Consider the following 26,752-nt stretch of genomic DNA (forward strand, 5'->3'; position numbering starts at 1 on the left):
ACTGGCTAAATGTAATCCCCTCTCCCTCACTTGGACTTCACCTCCAAGATCGTGAGTTCTGCTCATGCCTGTGCTACTGGTCCCACTGCACAATGACCAGTTCACCTGCCCCGAGTGTCGTGGTGTTGCTGACTCCCTTGGCGACCACCAGGTGGGATGTGGGGGCAACAGCGGCCGTCACAACGCCATCCGAGATGTCGTTTTTAATGCTGCTCAGTCTGCTGCTAACTCTAGGACTGGTTCCAAATTCCATTTCTCGCCCGGCCGACGCTTTCCTTCCCAATTGGATCTCTTGACGTCTACGTTCAGGTGCGGACCGAGACATAGTCACCACCAAACACCTCTTTGGGAGAGTGAGTATAGCTCTACGGCGAGGTAACGCTTCCATACTCGTCTCCCACTCTATCACCAGTGCTGGATGGGCATACTTAGGCTAATCACCTACTTACTAACTAGTGTGTAAATAATTATATTCTACTCATCTGTACTTCACCCAAATTTCTACTCGTTGGTGTATTTAAAAAAAATCATTATTAAATTGCAAAAAAAAAAAGGTATGTAGACTGCTACGGAAGCCGAGAAGGGTCATCGCGAGTCGCCCACCAATACCCAAGCGGCCGACAATAAATCCGATCGACCGACTAAAAAACCCAAGCGGCCGACAAAAAACCCGAAACTGCGTAAGAACAATCAGAAATGAAACCAATAATGGGCGTGGCTATTGCGGAGTTGTTGTTGAGAGCGCATGGCGTACCCGTTTATAATAGTAACAATAAGGTATTGGGTATAGGTGGGTGGGCTTTAGGTTTAACTTCAGCCATACTGTGCTGCTATCAATGCCAGATACTGTGCCATATTTCAGACATTGGCACAGCTATAGATGAAAACCAAGGTATGTGCTATAGAACATCAGTGTGAACTGCAGTACACAGTGGAATATCCTTTAATGGAGAACACAGTTTTAGCCTAGTAATTTTGGCCTTTGACTTTGTTGAGGAGTGTTTTGCAATCAATGTTTACATAATATTTATTGATAAACTATAATTATGCTTGCAGTCACTGTAATGCATGGTAGATCTAGGTATATAATTATAAGTTATGCTGAACATTATCCTACCTATACTAATGTCCTCTGATTCTCTACACACAATCTATAATGTTCTTGATAATTCTCAGTATAGCCTCGGCATGATCCTTGGCTTGCTCGGCCTGCTCATAATTGTACATATCAGCTGGCACAATACCAGATGGCCAGCGATTGGGGTATCTTGGGTCAAGGTAGTATTTCTCCAAGGGGGTTGTGTGATTGACTAGTCCATGCGTCTCTCCAGGACGTTCAGACTGTAGACCATATGCGTGAGTGCTGATATTGTGGTTAACAAGAGAGTTAGCATCTAACCCACACACAAAGTACTTGCCTCCTTTGAGAGCTTTCTCTGCTACTTGATGAGCAATAAAACATACATCTCCACACAATTGAGACTTGTTTATTGCATTGTCGAACAGTGTCCGGAGCGAATCAAAATTAGCTTCAGCTTGTTTGAGCCAACGTTTTCCTTCATCTGGCTTAGGCTGAGGCCGTACATTCTCCTCACCAAATGGATCAGACTCGTGCTGTGATGACGTCCCCCACCCAGAGTTTCCAAATTCCCTACCCCTCGAAAATGAGGAATTACTTGCTCCACGTGCATTGCTACTGGATGAAGAGTACTCATACTGTGTGTGTGCGTGGTGTTCTCTGAACAAATTGTTTCTGTGTCTTCTAGCAGTCTCATTAAGATCATCTGTATGAAACCTTCCAGTATTCCGTGCCTCAATTTCAGAAATGAGAAATTTGAATACCTTTTCAGCAAAATCTTGGTTGCCAGAATTCTTGTCTGGATGCCACTTGAGGTACAGACGCTTGATGGCCTTTCGCCGATCCTCCTCTGACAGCCTCCAAACATCGTCCAATTGCTTTTTAAGATCACTGATAACTTCTTCCAAATCTTTCTCTTGGAGAATTGTGTGCAATAGAGTTTGTTCAGTTTCTCCTTCGAATGTTACGGTATCTTTCTCAGCTTCGTTAACTTTTTTGGGAAATTTCAGCCCCCTTACAAACTTGTACAGCTCAAGAATTCCCACTTCAATTCCTTCATCATCCATTAATAGGCTTGTGTAGATTCTGTATCTCATGTCAATACGCTGTACAGAATCAAGATTTCCTTCTTTAGGAAGTAGAGAGTGCATTATTTGTGCAAATATGATGTGATCGTCACTATCTTCATAGCCAACAAGCTCTCCAGGATGAAATACATTGTCAATAGCTTGGTCTAGTCGATGGTGCCACTCTGTTGGAATTTCCTTGCCAAGTTCGACAGAAAGTTTTTTGATTTGAATTTCACTATCTGTGGCAGTGTATGGAATAGCCTCTTGCTTGAGAACACTGTGCAATTGAGCAGGAGTTTGAAGCCTCAAAAGCGAAGTAAAGATCCTGGCCATCTCTGAGGAAGAAAAATCATTCACTTTCGGGTCAAGGTGTTTAATGATTTTAATTAGCTTCTTGGAAAGTGCTCTAACAATGTCATCAACACCACTATCTGGATCAATGTTGGAATCAAGGTACAAGCACAGTCGCTCATTAGAATCCTTCTGCTCATGTTGCAGATGGAAAGATAAATTGAGTTGTCCAAGTTGTGCACCAGTGTCTCTCAAAGTAATGAGAGTCTGCACCCGCTTAACTGTGACTACATCAATACCTGCTACAAATTCTGTGAAAACATCAACAAAATCCTTGACCGTATCTGTTGCTGCATTCACAACAGCATTTATCACTCTTGGCAGCTCGATCTTCATACATAGTGTTCTCTCCACTTTCTTGTGCACTTCATTAGGTTCTATGGAGTGTTTGAATTCTTGGATAATTTTTTGTTCACATAATTCAGACATACCTTTGGGTCTTACTAGTTTTGGAAGCAATTCACAGAATTGGCTTTCTGAGAAACCATACTTAACCAAAGGGGTCAGGTTGATTAGGGAATACCCTGTGTTATCTAAATTTGTCTTCAAAGCGTGACCCGAAAGACTTGTAGTGTCTGCATACAACAATTCTGTGGAAAGTACCAATGTGCCTTCATTTGATGGAAGATACAGAGGTGAAATTTTTTGTGTGTGATCTGACTCTTTTAAAAACTTATGGAGACATTTCAGTGCCTGAACAACACACGCTTTTGTATTTTCATCGAGTTTCTGCCCTTGTGATTGCTTGTAGGCTGTCTCTAGAACAAGTTGGCAATGTTTGATACCCATACTACCATCAACTCCAATGCTCTGTAAGAATCCCAAAAATGCTGGGTTGAGCTCACTAGGAGCAGAATGCAGGAATGGGTGGAGACCTTCAACGGTACAACTGAGGACATAGCAAGGTTTCACTAGTACAACCTGCCAACTTTGTGTGTTATCCTTATCAGCAGTACTGGGAACAGGGATGCACGGGATATTCTCTAACTGCGTCAAATGATGCGTTGACAGCGAAGTCAAGCTGTTTTGCAAGAATGTAAAGTGACACTCAATTACTTCCATCAATGTTGTAGTAACATCTTCAGGTGGCTGGCTTGCAGGAGGATAGTTATCAAAAAGTTTCAAACCTGTGAACTTTGCCATTGAAGAGATATTCTTGAGATTGTTCACGACCTGTTCTATGGTGGGTTCAATTGTGACACCTAATTGATAAAGAGAGGTCCTGTGTGAAAAGTAGTGGATTGGCAATGACACAATGGGCATGATTGTCCACAAGCAGTGTTCATGATCATGATCATGACCAAGCATAGCTGCACCATTCATTTTTGTTAGCTCCACCACTTTTCCATCTCTTTTATTAATACGTCGACCGGGATTAGCAAATCGGAAGGGGGATTTGATCCAGCTCAGTTGTGGTAACTGTTGAGCTGGTACAAAGGCAATATTTGATACTTGCTTATTGAAATTAAGGTCGTTGGTCCAGCCCTTCTCGGCAACCTCAACAGAAAAGTAATGCTCAAGTAAAACTTGAGATGCAATTTTCGGATCATCATGGCTCTCAGCAGTGAGTTGACACAGAGAGACAAACTCTTCCTTCGTGAGGGTCTGTCTAAGATGTAGCTGTTGAAAAAAGTGCTTCCATTTGCTCCACACCTGGGAATTGCTAGTAAATATTGCTGGAAGAAATCTGTAGGTCTTTCGAAAAGTTGTAAAGATTGGTAAAGTATGATCACAAAAGTCTCTAACTGGTCTCAATGGTTTATCACCTTCACTAATACATGGAAGGGCTTCCAACAAATTAATAAATGTTCTTGCTGTAAAATAACACTGCCTGGTTTCTTTTCTCTTGTACATATGTTCTTGAGAGTTTGCTTTGTTTGTTCGGAAGAGAACATCCCTGATGTGCTCGAGGTGTTCATACCGCTCTGTTTCATTCAAAGAATCAAAGAATTTAAATATATACTGTGAATAAATTCCTTCGCCAGTAATGCTGTTGATTGCCAACTGTGCTGAGCCAATAGCAGTCCATGCACCAGAACAATGAAGAAATATGACATCACAGTGTTTAATCCACTTTTTGTACCCGACAGTACTTGCAGACGTGTTCCACTTAAACACTGTTTTTCCTTGAACAGTACTGAATTCTCCATCAACATTCTCAAATAAAGGAAGGGACTTTATGTAATTGAGACTCTCTGGATCACTTCTGAAGTCAATTGTTGTAGCAAAGTCAAATATAACTTTCACCATTTCTTTGGTGACTAGTTTTGATAAGGACACTTCCTGGTTAAGGAAGTACAAGTTTTTGAGGACAGCTTTACGATCTTTTAAGCGAGGACATGGAATAGAAACACCCAATGGTAGTGCAATGAAGGGCATTTGAAGGGTAGAAAGTACATGGTATAGTTCAGACTCTTCAGCTGGAGTGATGGCTGGTTTTTCTCTCCCATCTGACGCTACTGATAGTGGATAGACAGGAAGCACTTTGCTTGATGTTGAATATAGGTGGCCTCTATTGGTTGGGATTAATGCCCATAGTTTTAACACTATGTTGTTCAGTTTTGATTTAAACGCAACATCGCCAGAAAAACATTTCCAAAGTTCTTTTAACTGGTTTTCAGACATGTATCGATCAAAATCTTGTACTCTAGATGCTTGTAGTTCAGGTGGAAGCTCAGAAGCTAAAATTGTACTGACGAGCTGTTCATAGTCGGAGTTTTCAGCAAAATATTCAATGTTACAATTAGCTTTAAGTAGTTTTGGGTGTATGAACAGGTGCAGCATTGTTTTAAACAAACCAGAAAATTCAGATCTTAGCACCTTTTCATGCTTTTCAAAGTTTCTAAGAATACTATCAGCTGTAAGAAGAAGAGGATACCCATAAGGATTGTTGTCTGGAAATACCCATCCAGTTATCTTCGTGTCTTTTTCCTTTGGTGCCTGAAGCAAATAGTCCGTGAACCGTCTGAATACTTCTGCTCGTTTGAAGATAGTACAGTCAATAGCACAGGGGAATGCATTCACACCTGTTTCAGTTTTGATTGCTTGTACATTGAACTTCTGGTAGTAAGCATAAACTGAGCTAGGGTTGGTTTCTTGTAGTTTTGTTGCCTTATCGTCGATAGCCTTGTTTAGATGACGTTTCAGCCTTGATGGTGCTGCAGTGAGCTGCATGCCAATGGCTTCAAGTAAAGGCCTAATGGACTTCCTTTCATAATCTCCCTCCACATATGAAGTAGGCGACCAAAAGTAAACTTGAGTGGAAGACAACTCACTTTTGATAGGACACCAATTAATCTTTACTGCCTTGGTTTCAGCAGTCTCAGAGTTGTACGCAACAGACAGTACAGAGGAGTTATGAGTAACAAACTTGGTATACACACTCTCTGCTAACAACAGGTAACGTTTTTCCAATTTATCAGAGGAAGGGTGAGGGAATATGCTGTAGTACTTGTTGAGAGAATCAAGAGCATCATGAATTGATTTGAAAACATTTTTGGTTACATAGTACTGCTGAGCATGCTCAAGAAGGTTAGCATAAGATGAGGCTATGGCTTCAAAGATTTTTCTGTTCCATGCTGCTCTGTCATCTTCATGACAGGAATCTGTTGAGTGCCACAAGTCTCTGCGATTGGAATCGAGGACAAAGTGCCCATTGATATGCACGGGTAGATTTGAATCCACTGGCAAAGGGAGAAAACAGAATACTTTTCCAGAGATTGACATTTTCCCCGGGTTTATTGCCTCACAAATAGGAGCTGCAATACCATGTCGTGGCTTTATGTTACTAATGTATTTCCATGTTTGATGTTCATTTTCAATATCTCCAACCCCTTGTTGTATTAGCCAATTCTCTTTGACGTGTTGCTCAGCCCCTCCCCTCTTGTGTGTGACTGTGGAAATGGTAATAGGATAGCGTACCACTGTGGGTTGGGTGCAACTATCTTGTTTAAAGGCTGAGAGTGCATTATGGAGCTGAACACGAGAGACTTGGGCACATTGATTTACCGTTGTGCGATAGTTGCTCAATGTGATCATTGTGTGAGATTTTTTTTCTATGACAAAAAAGCGAAGTTCTGTAATGTGGTTGAGGAAGAGCATAGCTTCTTTCATGCCAGGAGCCCAGTCTTTGAGATAAGAATGCATATCGTCTGCTTTTAGAGGCTTTGGGTTAGCGAATGTATCCTTTTTTAGGATCTTTGACATTGCTACCAGCTCAGGAGTGTGTCTAAGAGGAAAACGAAACAAAGATCCACCTTCTTGCAGCTCTGGCGGGCAATTTTCCAACCTACTCTGGAGGTAAGCACCCTTCATATCACTGAATGTGTCCCAGAACCCATCCTTAACCAAATTGTCAAACCTTCTTCCAGGATCACTTGCAGTTGCTCCTGGAACATAGTGGCAGTGTGGATCCAGTATACACATGGTTTCTCCTCCAGTGATAAAACTTGGACAATCAGTGAGATGGTAAACTACATTGAAACCGATGCCATACTGACCAATTGTCTCATCATCAGATCTCTTGCTACCTAGGCCAAGTTGCTGGATACCTTCTAGGTCCTTCTCTGAAAATTCGCTATCATTCCAAACCAGAAGAGCTGGGCCCTGAAGCTTGCCCCAGGTTTCTGATAAGATACATTTTGCACCGTGAGTCCTTTTATCCAAAATAACATACATTTTAGTTGCCCCTGAGTCATCCGCATTCTGTAGCAGCTCTTTCAGGACTGTGATATCAAGAGGATAACCTTTTAAAATGTTTTGGATCCTGCGTGTAAGTTCCTCATGCTGACCAAAAGGAGTGCCATTGAAATGTGTTTTGGCAGTTGTAGAAAATCTTTCAAGAACTTGTGTTCTAATAGGTACCACCCCGAATTTTGTAGCTACATCTCTTGCTAAATTCCCGTGCACATAAGTGTACTTAGTCTCCTTTGGGGCCCACTGTGCATCATTGAAGGACAATTCGCTAGCAGGATGCATGACGTAGTTCTCGTCAGGAAGCATGATTGATATATCCTTAGGAGCATCACTGCTTATAAGCAGGGAAAGCAGTTGATTGAACACATTCTGACATTCCTCACTGATTGGCTCACTGCCAAATTGTTCCTTCATTTTAGCAAGAGCAATCTGAATATCTGACATAGTGAATTCCTCTTTTATATTCATATGCTTGGTGAGATATGTATGAAATGAGAGGCTAGCCGGTAGAGGGTATAGATAGGGTCCATTCAAACTCCATTTTGTAGCAACAACACTAATGGTGATGAATTGTTCTCCCGTCCAAATGCATGCCAGTTCTCGTAAGCTCTGAACATCAGTGTTATCAGTGTTAGCCAGGATAGTATTAAAGAACTCATATATTTTGCGGCACATTTTATCTGTCAGTTGAATTAGTTTCGTTGTACATTCTTGTAATGAAAACAGTTCAATCAATTTATTGAGCTGCAAGACAACCTCCTCAAAGGTTGGAGCACTTCTTATTCCTAGCAGCTGAATAGCATCTTCATCTATTGGTCCACATCCACCATCCTTTACGGAGGAATTGTTCACAAATATCGCTTGCGACCCTGACACCTCCACATTGATGTTATCTGAGGGTGTAATAAACGGAATCATAAGATCTTCACCGCACATAAGTTGACGCTGTCCAGTCTCTTTCCATGGAAGAAAGTAGTCAGGTGGCTTAGTTAGCACAGGAAGAAAGGGGATCTTAGACAGACCAATGTCACCTTCTGTAGAAGCTGTACTTGCAGAAATGACTAAATAGGTTCTTGTCATTGCTCTCGTTGGACTGCTCTGGTACAGTGTTGGCACAGAAGTTGCACGTTCCAAAAGCATGTTCCATGGGAGAATATTGTTAAGCATTCCGAGATTCTTTAGGCCTGCAGCAGATAGTTCTCTCTGAACGAGCATATCCACAGGAAAAAGAGCATCAGATTCGTCAAATAGATCAGAAAACTTGGATTTTGGATCGATAATCTCATTGCACTTACGCAAAATCTCTCCATGTGGGCAGCACGGAATCGATGGGAAAGTCTTAAAGAAATATCCTAAGTTACTACCACCTGGTCTATCAATGTTTGCCATGTACTGCTCTAACATGTACTGGATGGCTTTATTCCTCTCAGTAAAGATGGATGCTAAACTGTCAATGCTTTGAAAGAAAAGGTCGATAAATTCTTTCTCACCCACAGTGTAATCATCAAGATCGAAAAATATGTGATAGTTTTGCGGTAGATCCACTACAGGAACTTTTAGATGCTCAACAATTTTCAATACACACATAGGAGTAGATGAGTCTGTTGAAAGACAGAGAATTTTGGGTTCAAGGAATTTACTGTCAGTCAAATACAGCCATTGATTATCGCATGCAGAATAGAAGACTTGTTCCTCAGACATCAATGAGTAGAGTGTGTCAATCATATGCTCCCAAGGATTGCGCTGAGTTAGCATGTCTTTATCTGGCCATAAACAATGAAATACATATTCGGCTATATCTCCATTATTCATTAAGTCCTTCAGAGCTAGCAAATGTGCAAAGTAAGCTCTTGGAATTACCCCTTGCATTAGTGAAACATTCCAAGTGACTTCTCTGTCTGTAAGTGAGGTGGCTTCGTCTGAGGTCCAGATCCCCCTGCGATTATTGATCACAGCAAAGTTGCTACTTAAATGCACTGGTAGGCCAATCTTCTGAGAGAGGGGTAGGAAACAAAATATCTCTCCTCGGAATTTTGCATCTACACTGTAGCTACCAGGAGTGCCCAGTGGGCAGGAGACTGATGCAGTGAAGTATTGTTGGGAGTAATCATCAGTCTCACTTTCTTGTGATACCAGCCAATGACAGCTGTTTGATTCATTAGAGAGAGAATCGAAGCAAGTTAGTTCTCTGATCTCAGTACCAGCATGGAGTTGAATTGGTGCTTCAATACGCTCTCGAGTGATCTTCAACAAAATCTCTGGCGTGCTTTGTCCATGGCTGATCGTTTGGAATGTAATAGTTCTCACGTGCTGTAGAAAAAGCAATAGAGTCGAGCTACTGTTCTTAATGGCAGATATTAGGTCCTGGACTATTAAATTTGAATAGCAGGTAGAACTAAGCTCACTAGGGTGTGTCCTGAATGGAAGTCTAAATATTGTCCCTTTGTAATCAGATCGATCAAATCCAAACAAGCCATCATAAGGTGAGAGCTGACGCGAATTGGCAATGAACTTACTCGTGAAAAGAACTTTCTTGCCTGGCCGAGAAAAATTCTTTATATCTTTTCTTAGGTAGGATAGTGTTGGATCAAAGATATATAGTTTGTCTCGACTAACAAATGACGGTACATCTGTCATGTGGTACACTGAGCAAAAACCGATTCCAAACTTGCCTATCTTTAACACTTTGTTGGCCTTGGTTGCTCCAGCTAGCTTTGTGATGTTAGTAAAATCATCTTCAGAAAAACACTTGTTGTTATGAACAATTAATGCAGGACCATGAGCTTCTGCCATTCCTGAGAAAAAAAGTTTATTTGTTTCATGCTGCCTAGTGTCATAGCAAATGTTCACTTCCGTAGCCTCTGCATCATCAGCGTTCTGCAGTAGTTCCTTGATAATAGTGAGTCCGTCTTTGTAGTCTCGGAGGATATTCTTCAATCGAGTGGTGAGTGGTTCGTGTTGACCAGCATCTTCAAATGCGTCCTCAGAAATATCCAAAAACTCTGCCAATGGAACTGCACCAAGATTATGTGCCATGCTAGCAGAAATGTGGTTATGCACACATTGGTATGAGTCCTTTTCTTCTGACGATTGCAGGTAATCCTTGAGGAATTCATTGTCCGTGTACACAACCTCTGAAACTTGAACTAGCTGAGGCAATTTAGACTCCGTTTCTACTGGTACCAGAACATCTTCTGGCATGACTTCGTCAGGAACGTTACTATTTCCATCGTTTGTGAGCCAGTTTAGAATGTTCATGATCATACTCCAGGCATCTGATTGTTCAATAGCATTAGCTTGTACATCGTCCTTGATCATTTTGAGAACGGAAACGATCTGGGCTTGACTAACAGTCTCTGCGACTCTAGAAGCTGAGCCAAAGAGTGTTGAGTATTGAGACAGGATGTCGGGTAGAACGTAAATGTATGGCTCAAGGTCACGCTTGAAGGTGGAGTTTTGTTTTAAAGCTACTAAATCTGGTGCTATAAACTTCTTCTCTTTCTTGATATAAATCCACTCTGTAATTGAGTACAACGAAGCAAGATAGGAGACACCTCGACTATTCATGTAGTCATACACTTGAAGAACAAGCGAGTTCATAACATCTGCAGAGAGCTGATCCTTGTGCGAGAGTATCTCTTTATAGTGAGCGACCACGTTCTGTGAGAAATTGTTAGAGTCAGCTGGTAACATATTGGCAATTAGATCGGCAACTGCAGGGCACACAATGTAGACCTGTGAGCCCACTAGGCAGGGAATAGTGTTTTCCGTTGAAGGTGATAAAACCATCGAATTGCTCAGAGAGATAAAATGTGAGTTGAGGCCGTGTCCTTTCCATGAAATCTCTTCAGGATAACCAGACGGCTTATCACTGAGAATTGGGAGCCAGCTCCAGCTAGTAGCTAGATAGTTGAGAGCAGTCGAGAAGGTATAGCTTTGATAATGATCATTAGCTACTACATACCTTCCGCCAGTTTGGTTATAAAAAGTAGGTGTGCTTATGTATTTAAGAACTGCCTTGGCCCGGCTCAGCTTTAAGCTGTCAACACGTTGTGGATTTGAGCTGAAAGAACAACTGACGGAGTAAATAATGTCAAGGACTTGTTGTGGGGTAACAGCAACACAGAGACCACATGTTCTTAAAGTTTGAACTCTTTCTTTCGTGTTGTAAGGAGCCTGAGGGAATACATCTTCTCCGCTATACAGAGCCAAAATATCAGCATCAAAAGGAGTGAATAGTTCAGAAGGACTCTTTCGTCCATTAGTTGTTTTGACGAATTGCAAGCTCTGCAGGTAACTGTCCATATTGTACTCTCTGGAGTTGAGGACTTGGAACATGTCCAATACTTCAGGCATTAATTTGTCGATGAGGTGGTCAGGGAAAGTCTTGTTTTTAAGGAGCGGAAACACATGATTGACAAGAAGTCTGAAATCAGATAGAAACGAGATACGTAGGGATGTCAATAGTTGCAGCTGATAGTAGTTTTCCCTGGACAGAATAATTAGGTTTGAAGGCAGGTTTGCAACATTGAAAGCACATCTGTTAGGTTCTCCTATAACCTGTCTTGCTACTGATTTCGATTTTGTTGTGTTCACAGAAAAAAGTTTTTCTAATGAGTTTGAAGCAGATGAGAATATGCAAATGTTCTTTAAGACATTAGTTCTCATCATAGAAGGAGTATATGTGCTAGATACAAGAAACATTCTCATGCTATCAGCTTCCGGTGCTGTGAAGGCAACTCGATTGTAATTTGACGTTGATCCTATGGCATCCAACAAGTTGTTTGCGTCTACCTGCTTTATGTACGATGAAAGTTGCTTGTGCTGTATATAGCTAAATTCACTTTGTAGGCAAACTCTGATGTTCATTTTGTAGATAGCAGAGAGCAAATCGCTAGAGCAAGACGAATACCTGCGGACATAAATCACATCCTGCACGCTGCTAAGGGGAGCAAGGCAAAAGCTTCTTGTTGAGCTGGAGGTTGAGATGTAGCAAGGAACTAGAATCTGCTTAGCAAAATGGCGTAGATTTTTCTCTTGCAGCCAATTCCAGAACGTCTGAAGCCAAGTGGAGGGAATCTGAGAGTGGGGCATAGACACTAGACTGTTTCTGCTTGAGGGTAGAGCCTGGGAGAGGAGACTAGCAACATCTCTCTCAGTGAGGAGCCGGAGCTTTGTCTGTTGACTATCAGCCACAGAATATAGACCTTGTTGAAGCTTTGTATAATCTGATACGTCGACAAGTAAGTGGTCCAAGTTAGGGAGCAGGGATCGTGGATAATCATCTGAGCAAAGGAAAACTGTCTGTTGTTCGAAAGTCGTATCAAAGTTAGTGAAGCTACCATTTGCTAGGGGTAGAAGATTCAAACCTTGGAGATCGTTGTAGCAACTGTCGGAGAGGCAGTACGTCAACATCACCCTCTTGCCAATTGGGTCAATGTTAGAATAACTTTCAGAGTGAGTCCGAAGTTTGGAGCGAACTAACATGGGAGATACCTTTGTGACACCAACTGTAGCGTGATACATGGCTCTCCATATGTTTGAAGGGACTTCGACTAGATACACAGAAGAATTGGTGAGAAATCGTTTCACAATGGAGGGAAGACTGCTGTCTTCACTGATAAAGGTTGCTTGAGAGATGAGAATCCAGTTCCCAACAACTTCAATTGTGTTGATCTTCTCAGTCCAAACAACTGCTTGCTGAAACACTTCACTGAACAAAGGATGGAGAATCTCAGAAAACTGGTTGTTTACAATATTCACATCAGGCCAGGCATTGTAGAACTGATCATGAGAAATGTACTTTTTAGCCTCTACTAGAAGCATAGCATAACAAGGTGGGAGGAGCTGACTAACAAGAATCTTGTTCCAATTTGCTGTAGGATCGTTTCTTCTCTCAATTCCCGGCCACTTTAGAGTACGTCGCTCGTCGTTCAGCCCAAATGTTCCATTGACATGAACCGGTAGTCCAGATGTAGCCTCCATTGGCATAGGAAGGAAACAAAATATTCGACCCCCAACAGAACTAGTACCTAGCTCCAAAACTGTGCCGACCCAAGGAAATGTACACTGTTTGGCTGCAGCTGCTTGTACTGTAGAGTCCTCTGATCCGACACTGTTAGCTATCACCCAATTGCTCTGGCCAGCTTGGTTCTTCCTATGACTGTTGTCAGTCACAATTACAGAGAAGGTAGCTGTGAACGAAATTACACGGGAAATCGAGTATGGCTGTTCAGAATGAGCTTGCCGAAGTTGCTGCATGAACAATTTACGCTTGGAAGTAACTGATGCTAAACTAGCTGGACTTATTTCCACACAGAATGATATGCTGTGCTGACCACTCTGTGAGATGTGCACTACTTGGATCTTGCATACTGACTTCAAAAACAGAAGCAAATACTTGGCCTCCTCTCTAAGAGCATCGAGGAGTAGTTGTAGCTTTTGAGTGTTGTATATTTTGTCCGAGAGACTGGATGCTTTTGTGCGTAATGGCAGTCGGAAAATAGTTCGTTGATATTGGGCTGAATTTTTATCGAAACCGGCCAAGCCATGGAGTGAGGTAATAAAATCAGATGACTGGTCAATAAGGCTAGCCAAACTGAATGCCTGCCCAACTTCACCTTTCCAAACCTTTTCTTGAGGTTCAAAACAAGCTAAGCGATTTCCACTTACAATCATTGGGAGGTCTAAAACAGAGAGAATTTTAGCATATATAAAATAAATTAAAATTATTACAGTCATTTAGTGTATACCAGATGCACACAACATGATGTAATTGCATGGTTATGAGAATATAGCCAAAATGCGCAGACCAAAATGCTCAAGAGCAAGTACCAAGATTAGTTCTTTTATACGAACGTAGCTAAAATAACTCATTTTGTCTTACCATGCATGCATGAAAGCAAAATAGGCTGCATGGTTAAGGCACAAGTTGAAGCTTATAAATTATACTCCGACTAGAATGAAAAGTTAAAAGTTGCTCGGATTGGCCGGGGGAAACACCAAAATACGTGGAAACAAGAAATCCGGCGAGAGCATAACTCCAATCTGTCACAAGTCTATAATTCATGTACCGTCGTTTGAAATGATTTAGTATAATTTTTGGCTGGTAATTTTCCACATACTATTAATTTTAGTGGTTTTCTCGGCCATTCAATCCTAGTAATTGTTCACATTGCTGGCCTAAGACTATAAGGGTGATGTTCAATTCCTTACCCTACATACATACAGTCCATGCATGCATTTCGGGGGACAATGATTATTTTACAGTGCATTTCCATAAGGATTGTCTTGTGATGATGTTCCCTATAATTAATACAGTGTACATAATGTTGAGCACAGTTTATCCTGACATGGAAGTGATGATGTAGTGGAAGCTGGTATATGGACCTGGAACACATGCAGTCTATAATTCAGGGGCATAGGCAGGCGAGGTGGTTTGGGTGCTTGAGCACCCCCCGTGCCTGACTCTATAATTATTAAAGCTTACTTGATGAAAGCACCGCGGGTGCTGATGCCTCGGTGGAGGTGCCAAAGCTACATCACATAAAACTACTAATAGCTAGCTTTTATCATAGAACTGTTCTATCCATGCTTTTATACACACATTTATCATGATGAACATTTTTGCATGCAATCACAGGGAAACTCAAATAGTGGGTAATGATCGACCATGATTGTTGTTAAAAACGATCGATGCCAAAAGTTAAATTAATGGCTGCAAGTCAGCAGAGCCTTGTAGCTCTTTTCTCACTCTTGCAGCTACCAATAGCTAGCGTTATAGTGCAGAGCTAACTACTAAGTAGAGTAGTAACACTCGATGAACAAGGTTTGCTACGGACTCTTCTGAAAAAGCTGCAATGGCATTCTAAGTAAGCAAAACTATAGGCATAACACGAGAACGAAGTTTTATTTTGCAAATCCACAAATAGCATGCCAAGAAAACATGACTAGAAGCCTATAGAAACTCTTACTTGCACTTCATTGATCCTTGAGCAGCTGAAATAGTCTACACACACACACACAGACACACTACCGTATACCTCGCTTGCGCATGCGCACCGAGGCATAAAAATCCGGTTGAGCTCAGCACTCAAGATCTTGTTAGCTGCATACTGAAATAGCTATTCACCTAAGACATACTAGAGTTAGTAGCTGATCTATATACTACACGAGATAATCATTGCTCTCATTAATGAGCAAAACAATCAGCAGCTGCCAGTTCTATACTATCACACCTATATCTACTACCTGTGTATGGCTATTCATATTTTACAGCTTGTACGTAAACCACTGGACAGTGCTTTGCTTAGCTACACCTCTGTACTCATGCGGTTGCGAACACTCAGCTCCACCCTCAGTTTTATCAAACTGCATGAGGGTACATGGAGCTGATTATTTGGTGGGGTTGCAACCCCAGCCCTAGATCCACCCCTGCTATCAATTGGCTAAGGGCCATGCTGCATGGAATAATATTTTTGCATGTGCGCTGTTGAAAAAAATCATAAAAATGTGTGTGGTTAGCGTTGTAATTAAAAAAAGACGATATAATGCACATAATACTCATAATAGAGATAATTATATACTACTATACCTATAGGCTTCCTTACATACAATGGTCACCGCTGTATGCTCTGCGTAGTTAAGGCCCGGGTCTGGCTGTAAATACCAAAATTTAACACTATGTTCATACTGCTGTATTATTTGCAATATACAGTGTATGCTGCATCAAAATGATCCAAAATGAAGCTCAATGTTTTCTTTTTCCAAAAAATTAATTAGCTTAATTCAATTATGCTAATTAGCCCCAAAAATGGTGATGACGTCATGCCACTTTTAATAAGAAGAACTACAAATGCGGCCATGAAGATGCTAAGATCAAGCTTCAAAAACAAGGCTAGATGAACTTATCATTGCTAGGTACTAATATCCGGCGGGGGAAGAGTAGGAGTTACTGTATTCTTGAGATACACAGCATAGCCTACCTCTAGAGTGGCTGTCAGAGCTAAAGAAGCCAGTATAGCTAAGGCAGTTTTGCACATGTTGACTTCCCCTGCTGGAAATATAATCATGACAACCTACTCTATCTTTTGAGGGCCTAAACAACTAGTCTTACCTTGTACAAGTCCACCGCATTTGTTGCTAAAGATTCTGTACAATAGTTCCAGCAGCTAGCTAAGCAAGTACCTTGACTTCTTCTTGAAGCACGTGACATCAATTGCAATGAATAACATTAATAATGGTTATGAATCTCATTAACAATAATCTACATTAAATGTTGCTTATCAGTGCCTGACCCAGGCCTTAACTACACAGAGTGTAAAACGATCACAGTTCATTCCAAGACGACACTAATTTTTAAACTGGTTACAGTACAACCCCAATACACGTCAAGCCACGCCATTTACAACCAACCTAAAATGCATACAGCTACGTATCAATACCAAGGGTTGCACGTGTTATGGGGTCAACATCAAAATAGCGGTGTATCCTGAAAAAAAAATTTGAAAATATACCACTCTAAGCACCTTGGGTATTGTATTCTCTCAATTAAACGCACATGTACTTGTTTAGTTACGGTACGTTTAATCGAGCGTTTGCAACATCCTTTGAGTGCTTTTATTTATAGACATTACTCGAATAGTGGCGCATGCTCTACATTCATGTGCTGATTGCATGGAGCTAGCCCAAAACAATTTGCCCTTTACCATGCATGCCAATTGGTAAGTTTATCTATCTGGTTAGATCTATATAGCCTTCCACGCTGAAGGTAGTGTGCTGAAAAGCACATCAGTAAGAGAGACGCCAGCTGTGCTGATAGAAAGCATGCACACGAATGGAACAGAAAGAAAAACGAATCTTTGAGTAATCATAATAATACGGAGGCCAATTTGAATACTAAGTTCACCTAATCGATCCTCAAAAGCTACCTGTTTTAATAAATGCGCATATTCGATAAGGCCAGAATAGATATTTGAGCTATCAAATGCACTGCACAATATTTTAATCGAGAAACTAAAGTACCTACATTTTGCAACGAGAACAAGTAGTTACAAACCAGTGGTTATGTGTAACACTTGACTATAACGAACTCACCTGTGAGATGATAGACAGAGTTGAATCCAATCCCAAACCTTCCAACTTTGAAGGGGTCCTCCGCTTTGATACTCTGCTGCAAGCTCTGTATTCCTTCCCAGTCTTCTTCTGTAAAGCAGGCATCATTGGCAGCTACAAGAGCAGGGCCTTGGAATATGGCCAAGTCAGGATGAGGGAGGTTGGAAGTGCTATGCTGTCTTTCATCAACATAGAACCACACTGTTGTAGCTCCAGCATCATCGGCATTCTGGATCATCTCCTACACAAGCATGTTATGATCATTTCAAGGGTTATAATTATACAAAGGGTTACTTTACATGGTGCTTCCACAAAACTTATAAGTTATAGGACTGGTACTTTCATTCCCAAATATAATCACCAAGCTTTACACGTACTCAATTACGTACTACGAGACTGTACTGAACATACATTTTCCTTGTTTTGTTTCGCTCAAAAGGATTACTGGAGGAGCTTAATGGAAAAGTGGCATGAATACCATCATTTGGACATCTGGTGGATACCAATGAACCACGTCTCAATGTCTTACAGTTGCCCACCAAAGTAGCAAGCTATATACTGCTAGGCTATGCTGAAGCGTTAGCTGCTTCTGCTAAATATCCCATATATAGCTTTCCAACCACGTGGGCACTTTTATGCGCATGTGCGAGGGCGTTTGCTATGAAATTGGCCAATATTCTCATACAGATAATTACGATAATAATCGACACTGCATGTATTAGTGTATACATGTATAGTAGCATCACAATTTGAGCAAGGAGGGGTGGATACGCATTGAGGTCAAAGTTTATAATGTTGCTATCTGTCAGTATACTACCTTCTATTCTGACATTGTGCCATGAAAATAGTTTTTTGAATGTCAGCAACCGTTCTATGTGTCGAAAAGGCGTCAACTAAGTCTATCAAAATGCCCCCCACAGAAAAATATTCAGAATGAAGCACAGCAAGTGCAACCATTAGTGTACAGGCTGACCCACATGCAAAAAGGCATTCGAGCTATCATGCACACATGTTATTATGCCTCGGTGCATGCGCAAGCGAGGTATACGGTAGTGTGTTTGTGTGTCTGTGTGTGTGTGTATAGACTGCTATACACAGCTGCTCAAGGATTAATGAAGCTCAAGTAAGATAGTCATGTTTTCTTGGATTTTAATTCGTGGATTTGCAAAATAATGCTTTGTTCTCTGAGTTATGCCTAATTTTGTTTACTTGGAATGCCATTCCAGCCTTTTTAGAAGAGTGCATAGCAAAACTTGTCCATGGAGTGTTGCTACTCTACTCAGTACTTAGCTCTGCACTAGAACGCCATACTTGCCCGTGAATATCATTATGCATGATGCTTACAGTAACGTGCAGCTAGCTAAAGTATTGTTGTGTTTGCGGTCACCCCAATCATGTTCACAACTACTCAAGCCTAACCACTCGCTGACTCAGCTAAACGAGCTTCTACATTGGATTTTGGACCAAGCGTTCAGATTAACGAACGGCTGTTCTTGAGGCTAGTGCGGCCATTCGTTTTAGACTTGGACTTTTAGTCGATCGTTTTTAACAACAATCATAGTTAATCATTACCCACTCCTTGGGTTTCTCTGCATGCAAAATTATAACTTCTGTTGCCACTGTGCACTAAATAAAAGTAAAAACTTTCACCTTTACTTGAATGGTGAATTAGTTTTAACTTCTTTTGTGCACTAATAACTTTTACCCTTTTGATTTAGAAAATAAGTTAACTTTTATACGAGTCATCAGCACCCGCAGTGCTTTCATTGCCAGCAGTTTTTACCTTGAAAATTTGTCCGTCAGGGTACCTCTCTAGGATGCCTTTTATAGTAACAGACAGGGGAGGCCTTCTCAGTCCAAACTGCTCGGACTTAGCCTCGGACTTAGCCTCTGACTTAGCCATCTTGAAGTGTGCTTTATGGAGGATACGTATGTATAGAATAATACATAATACTTAAGCACTGTGATTCCTTATACGGGAAATGCTCATAGTAAAACAGACCACAGTTTGTACATAAAATCCATATAAGCCGGGAACGCATAACGCTCTACGCTTTTACTGACATAAATTACAGTTATGAGCAGTGTGCACAAGATAGAATGATGTAAGTGTATACACTACATAACTACATGCAGCCTTCAGAACAAAATGCCGTATTCTAGACCACACCCACCCAACACACATGCACACACATGCACACACACACACACACAGCCGCCAACTCACACACACACGCAGATGTTTGAGGATGCGATGAAGTTAAAACAGGCTGAAAAGCATGCTCTTGAGAAGCAAGTGAGGACACTACAGCAGCGTCTACTTGAGGATACAGATGAGCATGCATGACTATTGTGCATATTAATTTTGTCTGCATGCATGTGACTGCCTACTATACTCATACACAAGGAATGTACAGCTAAATAGATACATTTTGAGCCCGAGGGAAAGAGATTTCTGAGCCTTTCTTGGTGCTTCCAGGGCGGATATATTACAGTTATACAATGAAAAAACAACTCATAATATTGAGGAAAATTCACCCCGCCTCTATTTGGTTCACAAAAGTAGATCTAATAATAATATCCTGTCAACAATACTATATGAAAGACTCACCTGAAAGCGACGCATTGCCAGCTTCACCCTTCAGGCCCTACAGTATTTATATTGAGAGTTACTACATTCAGTCATAAAAATGTATGTAGACACTTGAAGCCATGCAGTGTATTGTATAAGCTAGAAACATGCAGACAATAATTATGGACAGAGCAATAATGTTGCATTACATAATCAAGCTATATCAGTCTATATACATGAGTTATACTCCACTGGCATAATAACCTTATCTTAAATCAAGGGCGTATAAAAGAGAGAGGGCATGCAACAGCTTAATTGCGAGCAAAAACTAAAGTGGCGGTGGAAAACACTAGACTTTTGTGTACAGTACGTATATACTATTCATGTATCCGGTCTGTGGTTTTGGTTTCTGCTCGCACGTAAAGGGTTGATAGTCAGTTGCATGCCCTCTTTCTTTTTATATGCCCTTGCTAACGTATAATGACCGTTCCCCAAAGGTTCAATGAAGAATGTTGGGTGTGGGATTATACATGTACCGGTACATATGGTATTTTTATATAAGAACGTACAGAGAGAATTCACTATACGTACGTTTGTAAGTTAGTTTATGAGTCGTAGTAGTTAACACTATCATTGCTATACCTGCTACATCGAGACTAGCCTCGAGACCAGGCCGATTAAAATACGGCCTGGTATTGCATGTGTAATTAATCATAGGCGTGGTCCATACACGCCCATGTACTATCTACTATGTATATGAAGCTTTGTAGCCTAGCTAGCTAGCTGTGGCCCTCTGTGGTATTGTCGAAAAGGCTTGCACACTAGTCTGAAACCAGAAGAGGCTCTCATCTACCTCTATGATAGTTGGATGGTCGTGTGATGTTTTGAACTTGGTTTCTGTACAAATGAGAGCTTCTTCTGGCTTCAGACTAGTCTGCAAGCCTTCTCGACAACACCATAGAGGGCCACAGCTAGCTAGCAAGCCTTCTCGACAACGCAATAAGAGAGCATAAGCCAAAACTTCACAGGAGACAAGTATTTGTTAAAATTAATACGGAAAGAAACTAGTAAACAAACTAGTTTACGGTATAATTTTACAAAGGTTTACTATAAAGTATACGAGTTACCCAGATTCTGGGTAACTCAGTTCGCGCATGTGCACTATCACCCATGCAATAGAGACCAGGCCGTATTTTAATCGGCCTGGTCTCGAGGCTACACCGAGACAGGAGTAAAAAACAAACAAAGAAAAGTGTAGCCGACAACTCGAAAATTGTGAAGTTTCTGGCACTTAACCTAGATCTATAATTATAGCTATAATTATATAGATATACATGACTATTATTACAGCTTACACTTTGTACACTCACAAACCCCCAAACCCCCTTATATTTATATAATGTACTGAATCAGATATGCTAGAATCGAAGTTTGCAGACAATAATTATAAGTACTGAGATATTACGTCCCTTGAGAACAATTTGGGTATAAATCACCTCAGCTTTATAATGAGTATTCCCACAGCGTAGGTCGATGACTCCTTGACTCTTCAGAGCATGTTCTTGATCAGCTTTTAGCGGAAAGATATCACTTGTTATGAACTGGATCGGTAATGAAAATGTGAGCTCGACACAGCCATCATCAATTTTACAAAGCTTTAAAACACCTTCATTTAAATGCAAGATTGAGCATAGATTCCACTCGAATAGCTTCAGTCGACTCACTTCACATTCATCGTAAGTAGAATCAAGCTTTACAATCAGATTTTCTCCGGAGCCTGAACTAATATTTCCTTTCACTAGTCGCCTCCTAGCATACTTAACAAAATTGGTTTTGTAAAGTTTCATACTGTCTTTATCCTTGTCCGTTCCTAATTGGTTTGTTATCTGCTCAATAATATCATAGTCGAAGAAGGAAAAATAGTCACCAATAATTCGCCAAACTTCTGGGATAGTTGAGCATCGATCTAGATTATTTCTTTGAGCTCTAAAAACACATTGATTTCCTCCACAGAATACTTTCTTTAGAGAGTTAAGGCCCATCAAGCACGCAACTACAGATTCTTTTGTAACTACAGATTCTTTTGTAATTCTACGAGTTTCAAGTGAAGAACATAGTTGAGACACTAGAGCGTTGAAATTCCTTTCCATCCATATCGAATCTCCTTCTAACATTGTAGTGTCTGGATCTGCAAGAAAATATGTAAGCGCACATACTATGTTACGATTGTACATGGCTGATGATAAAAGTATCAAAATTATGTATCAGTTAGACCACGTGCATGCACAGTATAATTATGCCTCGAGGCGTAGCCGTCGAGGGATATGGTATAAAGCCAGATGAGGTATGAAACGAGTACCTCGATTATAGGCTTGATTAGGCTAAGTCACGTGTAAAATTCATCAGCAAATTATTGTTGCATGACCTAATTAACTCAATTTTAGCCTAATCGAGGTACTCATGTCAGAACTCCTCTGGGGTAAAGCTGACTGTGTCAGTGTTGTGTGTGTGTGTGTGTGTGTGTATTCCAGCCGTAACTGCTCAGCTTCTATAGGCTTCTAGCCACGTTCTCTTGGATTCGTGGAATCTTAAAGTTTGTGCGAACAGATGATGCTATGAAAGATTCTGTAACAGCCGTCACTGTGAGACTGTAAGTCAAACTAGACATAACTCGAGAATCCGCGAATCAAATCCAAGAGAACGTGGCTAGAAGCCTATATATAGAAGCTGTTAGTTTTCGTCGCATTGCAACCGTTGAGCAGTTATTACAGCTGGAATACACACACAGACAGACAGACACTCATGCAGACACACACTCAGCTTTACCGTAGGCTACGTCTCGAGCCATAACTACAGATTTTGCTATGCAAGAGTCTAAAAACTGAGACTTTGATGGCCTTTAACTGGCTTTAGTTTGCAAATCCACGAGTCAAAATCCAAGGCTAGAGGCCTATAGAAGCTATTACTTGCACCTGCATTGCTACGGTAGAGCAGTTACACGCACGCACACACACTACCGTATACCTCGGTGCACCACTGAGGTATAATTATTATTTTGACTTTTATTTCGAAATTTCCGTTAATAACTGTTACTGCATGCATGTACGCTTAATTAGATAATCCTATGCATGGCGTATATAGCTTACCACATGATGTATCACCTCCATTTGTGCTTCGAGGTCTCTACATGTGCATAATTATGTGCATATGCCGTATGAGTTATAACACTGCACGAGTATAAATTTCTATTCTCACTATAATTATACTGAACAGCAACATGGTACTGGACTTGGACTTTTGGATGAATGCTCTTATTATACTAAATGCGTGATCTATAATATCACTGTTATGTAATTGCATGTGTATGTATATACAGACATTAGACTGCACACAGGCAGCAAAATAATTATCTGTATAATGATTTAAAAGGGCATTGATTTTACCTCAAGTTCCTCTCTCGCACAACCTATAATTATGTGTGCATGCACGGTATAGTGAAAAGTTAGTATATACATTATATAGAGAGGCCTATAGTCAAAATTAGACGCATGCATGCATACATGAAACGCTTTAGTCACCCCCACCCCCGGTCACTGGATCCTTAAGGCCTGTCCACACTCCACACTAGACACTCAATGCGCATTGGGTGCGCATTGAGTGTCTATATATTGTGTACAGGCCTATTAGATAGAGTGACCTCTCGGACAATAAAATTATTGGTCCTAGGATTCAGTGACCCCCCTCCAATAGAAAGATACTATGAGCTATATGAACTATAGATCTATACTTGACAGTCAGGCTAATAGCAGCAGTTCAGACACGCACTATATAATTATATATAATACATAATATATATATATATAATTCAACAACAAACACGTTCCATGCAGGCCTCCATGACAATGACAATGCATGCATGGCCTTTGCAGAAATCCAGTCTGAGCTGCCTGACTGTCGCTGCACAGTAGTACTCTCTTTCTGTTATTTGGGGGGTCACTGCATCCGACACGGGTGTCAGAGGATTTATTGGCCCCCATGGAGTCACTGTATATTATAGGAATCAGTGCTATAACCCCCCATAATATACTGAGTCCTTATATTATAATTATGCCCTACACGCCAGTATGGATCCCACGACAGAAGGGAGTCACCGCGGATTTTATAATAGAATTTCACTGAATCCTAGCACCCTGTACTGTGTCCGGGATCACAAACCCAGTGAATCTGATCCAGTCACTGAGTGATCCTACGACACTATGCATGCTGTTGCATTGAATACAATGTAGCCACTTACTTTCAATGAATACTTTCTCTATCTCCACAGCTACATCATTTCTCTTCACTGTTGAGTGCCTGAGAGCAGTACACACGTCTCCCCAAGTTAGAGTACCGGACTGTAGTCGAAGAGCTAGGACTTCACGCAGGCACACATCATTGTCACCATGGTACGTTTCCCGATAGTTGGTTAAGTCGGTATACTCAAGTTTCAGCGCTAGTCCCAAGTTGAACCAGTTCGGACTAGCACTCCGTGCCTTCTCGTACACCTCAAGTATGTCAGAGAGAGTTAGAACAGTATCTGCATCACAATGACAATAGTATAATTATATTGTATTATGTGAACCAATAATAACTTAACCATAGTATTATTTTATTCAACAGCAAATTGAAACGTACCCAGTCCAGGTCCAGGGTTTATCTCCACATCTCCAGCCAATAATAGGAGATGAAAGAGAGAGAAAAGTAATACAACTATCATCATGATCACATTTGAAGGGGGGCTATAAAAACAAACTGTGTGACTGTGATCAATTCACGATTGATCAACAATTTGTCTTTCTTTGCCGGCAAGGTGTTCGTTGTAATAGTTACAAGATGTATAACTGTGTTCCTTGATTTGGTGCTTCTAGTGACTTTAATGCACGATATAGTCTATACTGGTAACATCTTCTGCCACGATCTTTGATACTGGGCATAAATATACAGTTTGAAAGCAACACCATTGCCTAGACTAGACTAGATATATAAATTATAGATCTATAATTACTATATAGATAGCCATTAATTTTCATTACCGTGTAAGTCTATCTGATGATCCAGGGAGCTTTACGTGGCTGCCATCCCTGTGATATCAACTCCACACTTATTTAGAGTCCACAGCATGCACTAGCCTAGCCTAGCCCATTCATGGCCACATATCTATCCACCCCTTTTTGTGGGTAAATACATTGACAGGAAATGCATCTCTTATAACATCTTTTGGATCCCTGTTTTACAGTATTCATAAAGGAAGCAAACTAGCCTTAACAACCATGGTCAATAGACTTTGCATGAAAGCAAAAAATGTCAAGTGAAAGTGCTTTGTTTGCAGAGCCGGAGGAAGCAAATATGAAGTGGTCAGGCCAGACTTAGCCTCGATTCCAGGCCGATTAAAATACGTATTTTAATCGGCCTTGAATCGAGGCTAGGCCAGACTCATAAAGGGGGGTCCGGGGGTTCTCCCCCGGGAAATTTTTTTTGAATGGTGCTTGCTGGTGCATTCTGGTGCATTTTGAGTAATATTTAATGAATTTTAAAATTGACATTTTAATTGAGACAATCACAAAAATTAATATTGGTACAGGTATATGAGGTTGCACCTAAAATTTCTGAGACGGTGAATGATACCGGTTTGGAGAGGCACCAATGTGAGGACACTGAAAGGAACTCGATTGCAGTTTGGAGAGAGACATTTTCTTTTGGCTAGCAGCTAGATCTGACACTAGATAGTCTGTCCTGCGGTACTACCGTACTAGTCTATTACAGCATAGATACTGTACACTCCGTGGATGTGAAACGTAGGTAGTATACGGGTAGATTACGGAGTATTCGTGTTCACTCACTGCAACGGCACCCAGCTGCAGAAATGGCCACTTTTAGTGTTGTTTTTCTTGCACAGCTGCGCACTTGTGGCTTCAGTTGAGGAGAAGGTCTGCTGTACTCGTAGGTGGGAGGTAAGTCTATCATAGAGCATGTATATTGAGCCTGCATTATTAGTGGATAGCCTTTTGGAGCTCATTTTTTTCTGTAACTCACCGCTGTTTCAAGGCTACCACTTAGTTTGTAATTAGAATTCAATGAAATATTGAAATGTGGGTGTGGTTTTCGAAGTAATGTTATTTCCTGTTTCATGCAATGTTTATACCCATGGTAACTGCTTAGTTATTCATCTAAGTCACATGAGAGCTTATTGACAGTCATGTGCACCTTGTCATCTACTGAATGACACCAAATGCGCATAGCAACAGCCATTTGGCTACGAATGCGCACCTGGAAACTACACTACACTTCAATGATGTACTGCTACAAGGATGTTTTTACAACCATATAATCACTGAATAAGCGTTTTCCTTGAAGTGTACCTTGCAGAAAGTGAAAGAAGAAGTGTTATACTACTCTTTTGAAAGCAAAAGGTAAAGGACAAAATTCTTTGCAACGCTATAATCAGGATCGAAGTTAGACAAAAATTAATGATTTATACGTACACGCAGAGATAATATAGTACAGAAACACTTCTAAAAGTGAACGATAACATTTAAATGAATGAAGAGCACCTTGCTGCCCTCTCAGAGAACAGCTGGGTGTGTGGATCTCCTGTCAGAAACAAGATAGGCCGTCCTGTTATTAATATCGTTGGTATTCCTGCTCAGACGAAGAAGTGCATCTCCTGGAGGTTTATCAATGTGAAGACAATCAGTGTGTAATTACAGAGGAGGAAATTTCCTGCCTAAGTAATTGTGCTGAGTGAAAAATGGCTCTAACTCTTGTAATTTTGTTCGTCCATGGGTATTTACATATCTCTACGTTCACAATGTTGTGCCGATAGCAATTTCCTCC

The 26,752-nt window shown here is 40.9% G+C and overlaps 1 protein-coding gene across 2 annotated transcripts; it reads right to left on the reverse strand.

Annotated features, from left to right (window-relative positions):
- Positions 1 to 1,009: 1,009 nt before the first annotated feature.
- On the reverse strand, positions 1,010 to 25,101 carry LOC135335469 (sacsin-like). Of its 2 annotated transcripts, XM_064530974.1 has the most exons (11): positions 24,952 to 25,101; positions 24,554 to 24,844; positions 24,174 to 24,455; positions 23,323 to 23,345; positions 23,026 to 23,062; positions 21,376 to 22,067; positions 19,919 to 19,955; positions 19,535 to 19,624; positions 19,091 to 19,221; positions 17,290 to 17,548; positions 1,010 to 13,880 (listed from the first exon to the last, which is right to left on the reverse strand). In XM_064530974.1, the coding sequence occupies exons 2-11, from the start codon at positions 24,636 to 24,638 to the stop codon at positions 1,141 to 1,143; spliced, it is 14,376 nt and encodes a 4,791-aa protein (XP_064387044.1). In that variant the 5' UTR covers positions 24,639 to 24,844; positions 24,952 to 25,101; the 3' UTR covers positions 1,010 to 1,140. The 2 variants fall into 2 exon arrangements, with proteins under 2 accessions (XP_064387044.1, XP_064387045.1); XM_064530975.1 differs by lacking the exon at positions 19,535 to 19,624.
- Positions 25,102 to 26,752: the final 1,651 nt, after the last annotated feature.

This window comes from Halichondria panicea, chromosome 4 (assembly GCF_963675165.1).
Source record: "Halichondria panicea chromosome 4, odHalPani1.1, whole genome shotgun sequence".
Classification (NCBI taxonomy): domain Eukaryota; kingdom Metazoa; phylum Porifera; class Demospongiae; order Suberitida; family Halichondriidae; genus Halichondria; species Halichondria panicea.

Bases quoted from the DNA above. Each gene is read 5' to 3' on its own strand.
- LOC135335469 (XM_064530974.1), bottom strand. From the start codon at position 24,638: ATGATGATAGTTGTATTACTTTTCTCTCTCTTTCATCTCCTATTATTG. The intron at 22,068-23,025 runs GTAAGCTATATA...ATTTTCTTGCAG, and splicing joins TGGAGGTGATACATCATGTG to ATCCAGACACTACAATGTTA. The intron at 19,625-19,918 runs GTGAGTCTTTCA...ATCCTCAAGTAG, and splicing joins TGGCAATGCGTCGCTTTCAG to ACGCTGCTGTAGTGTCCTCA.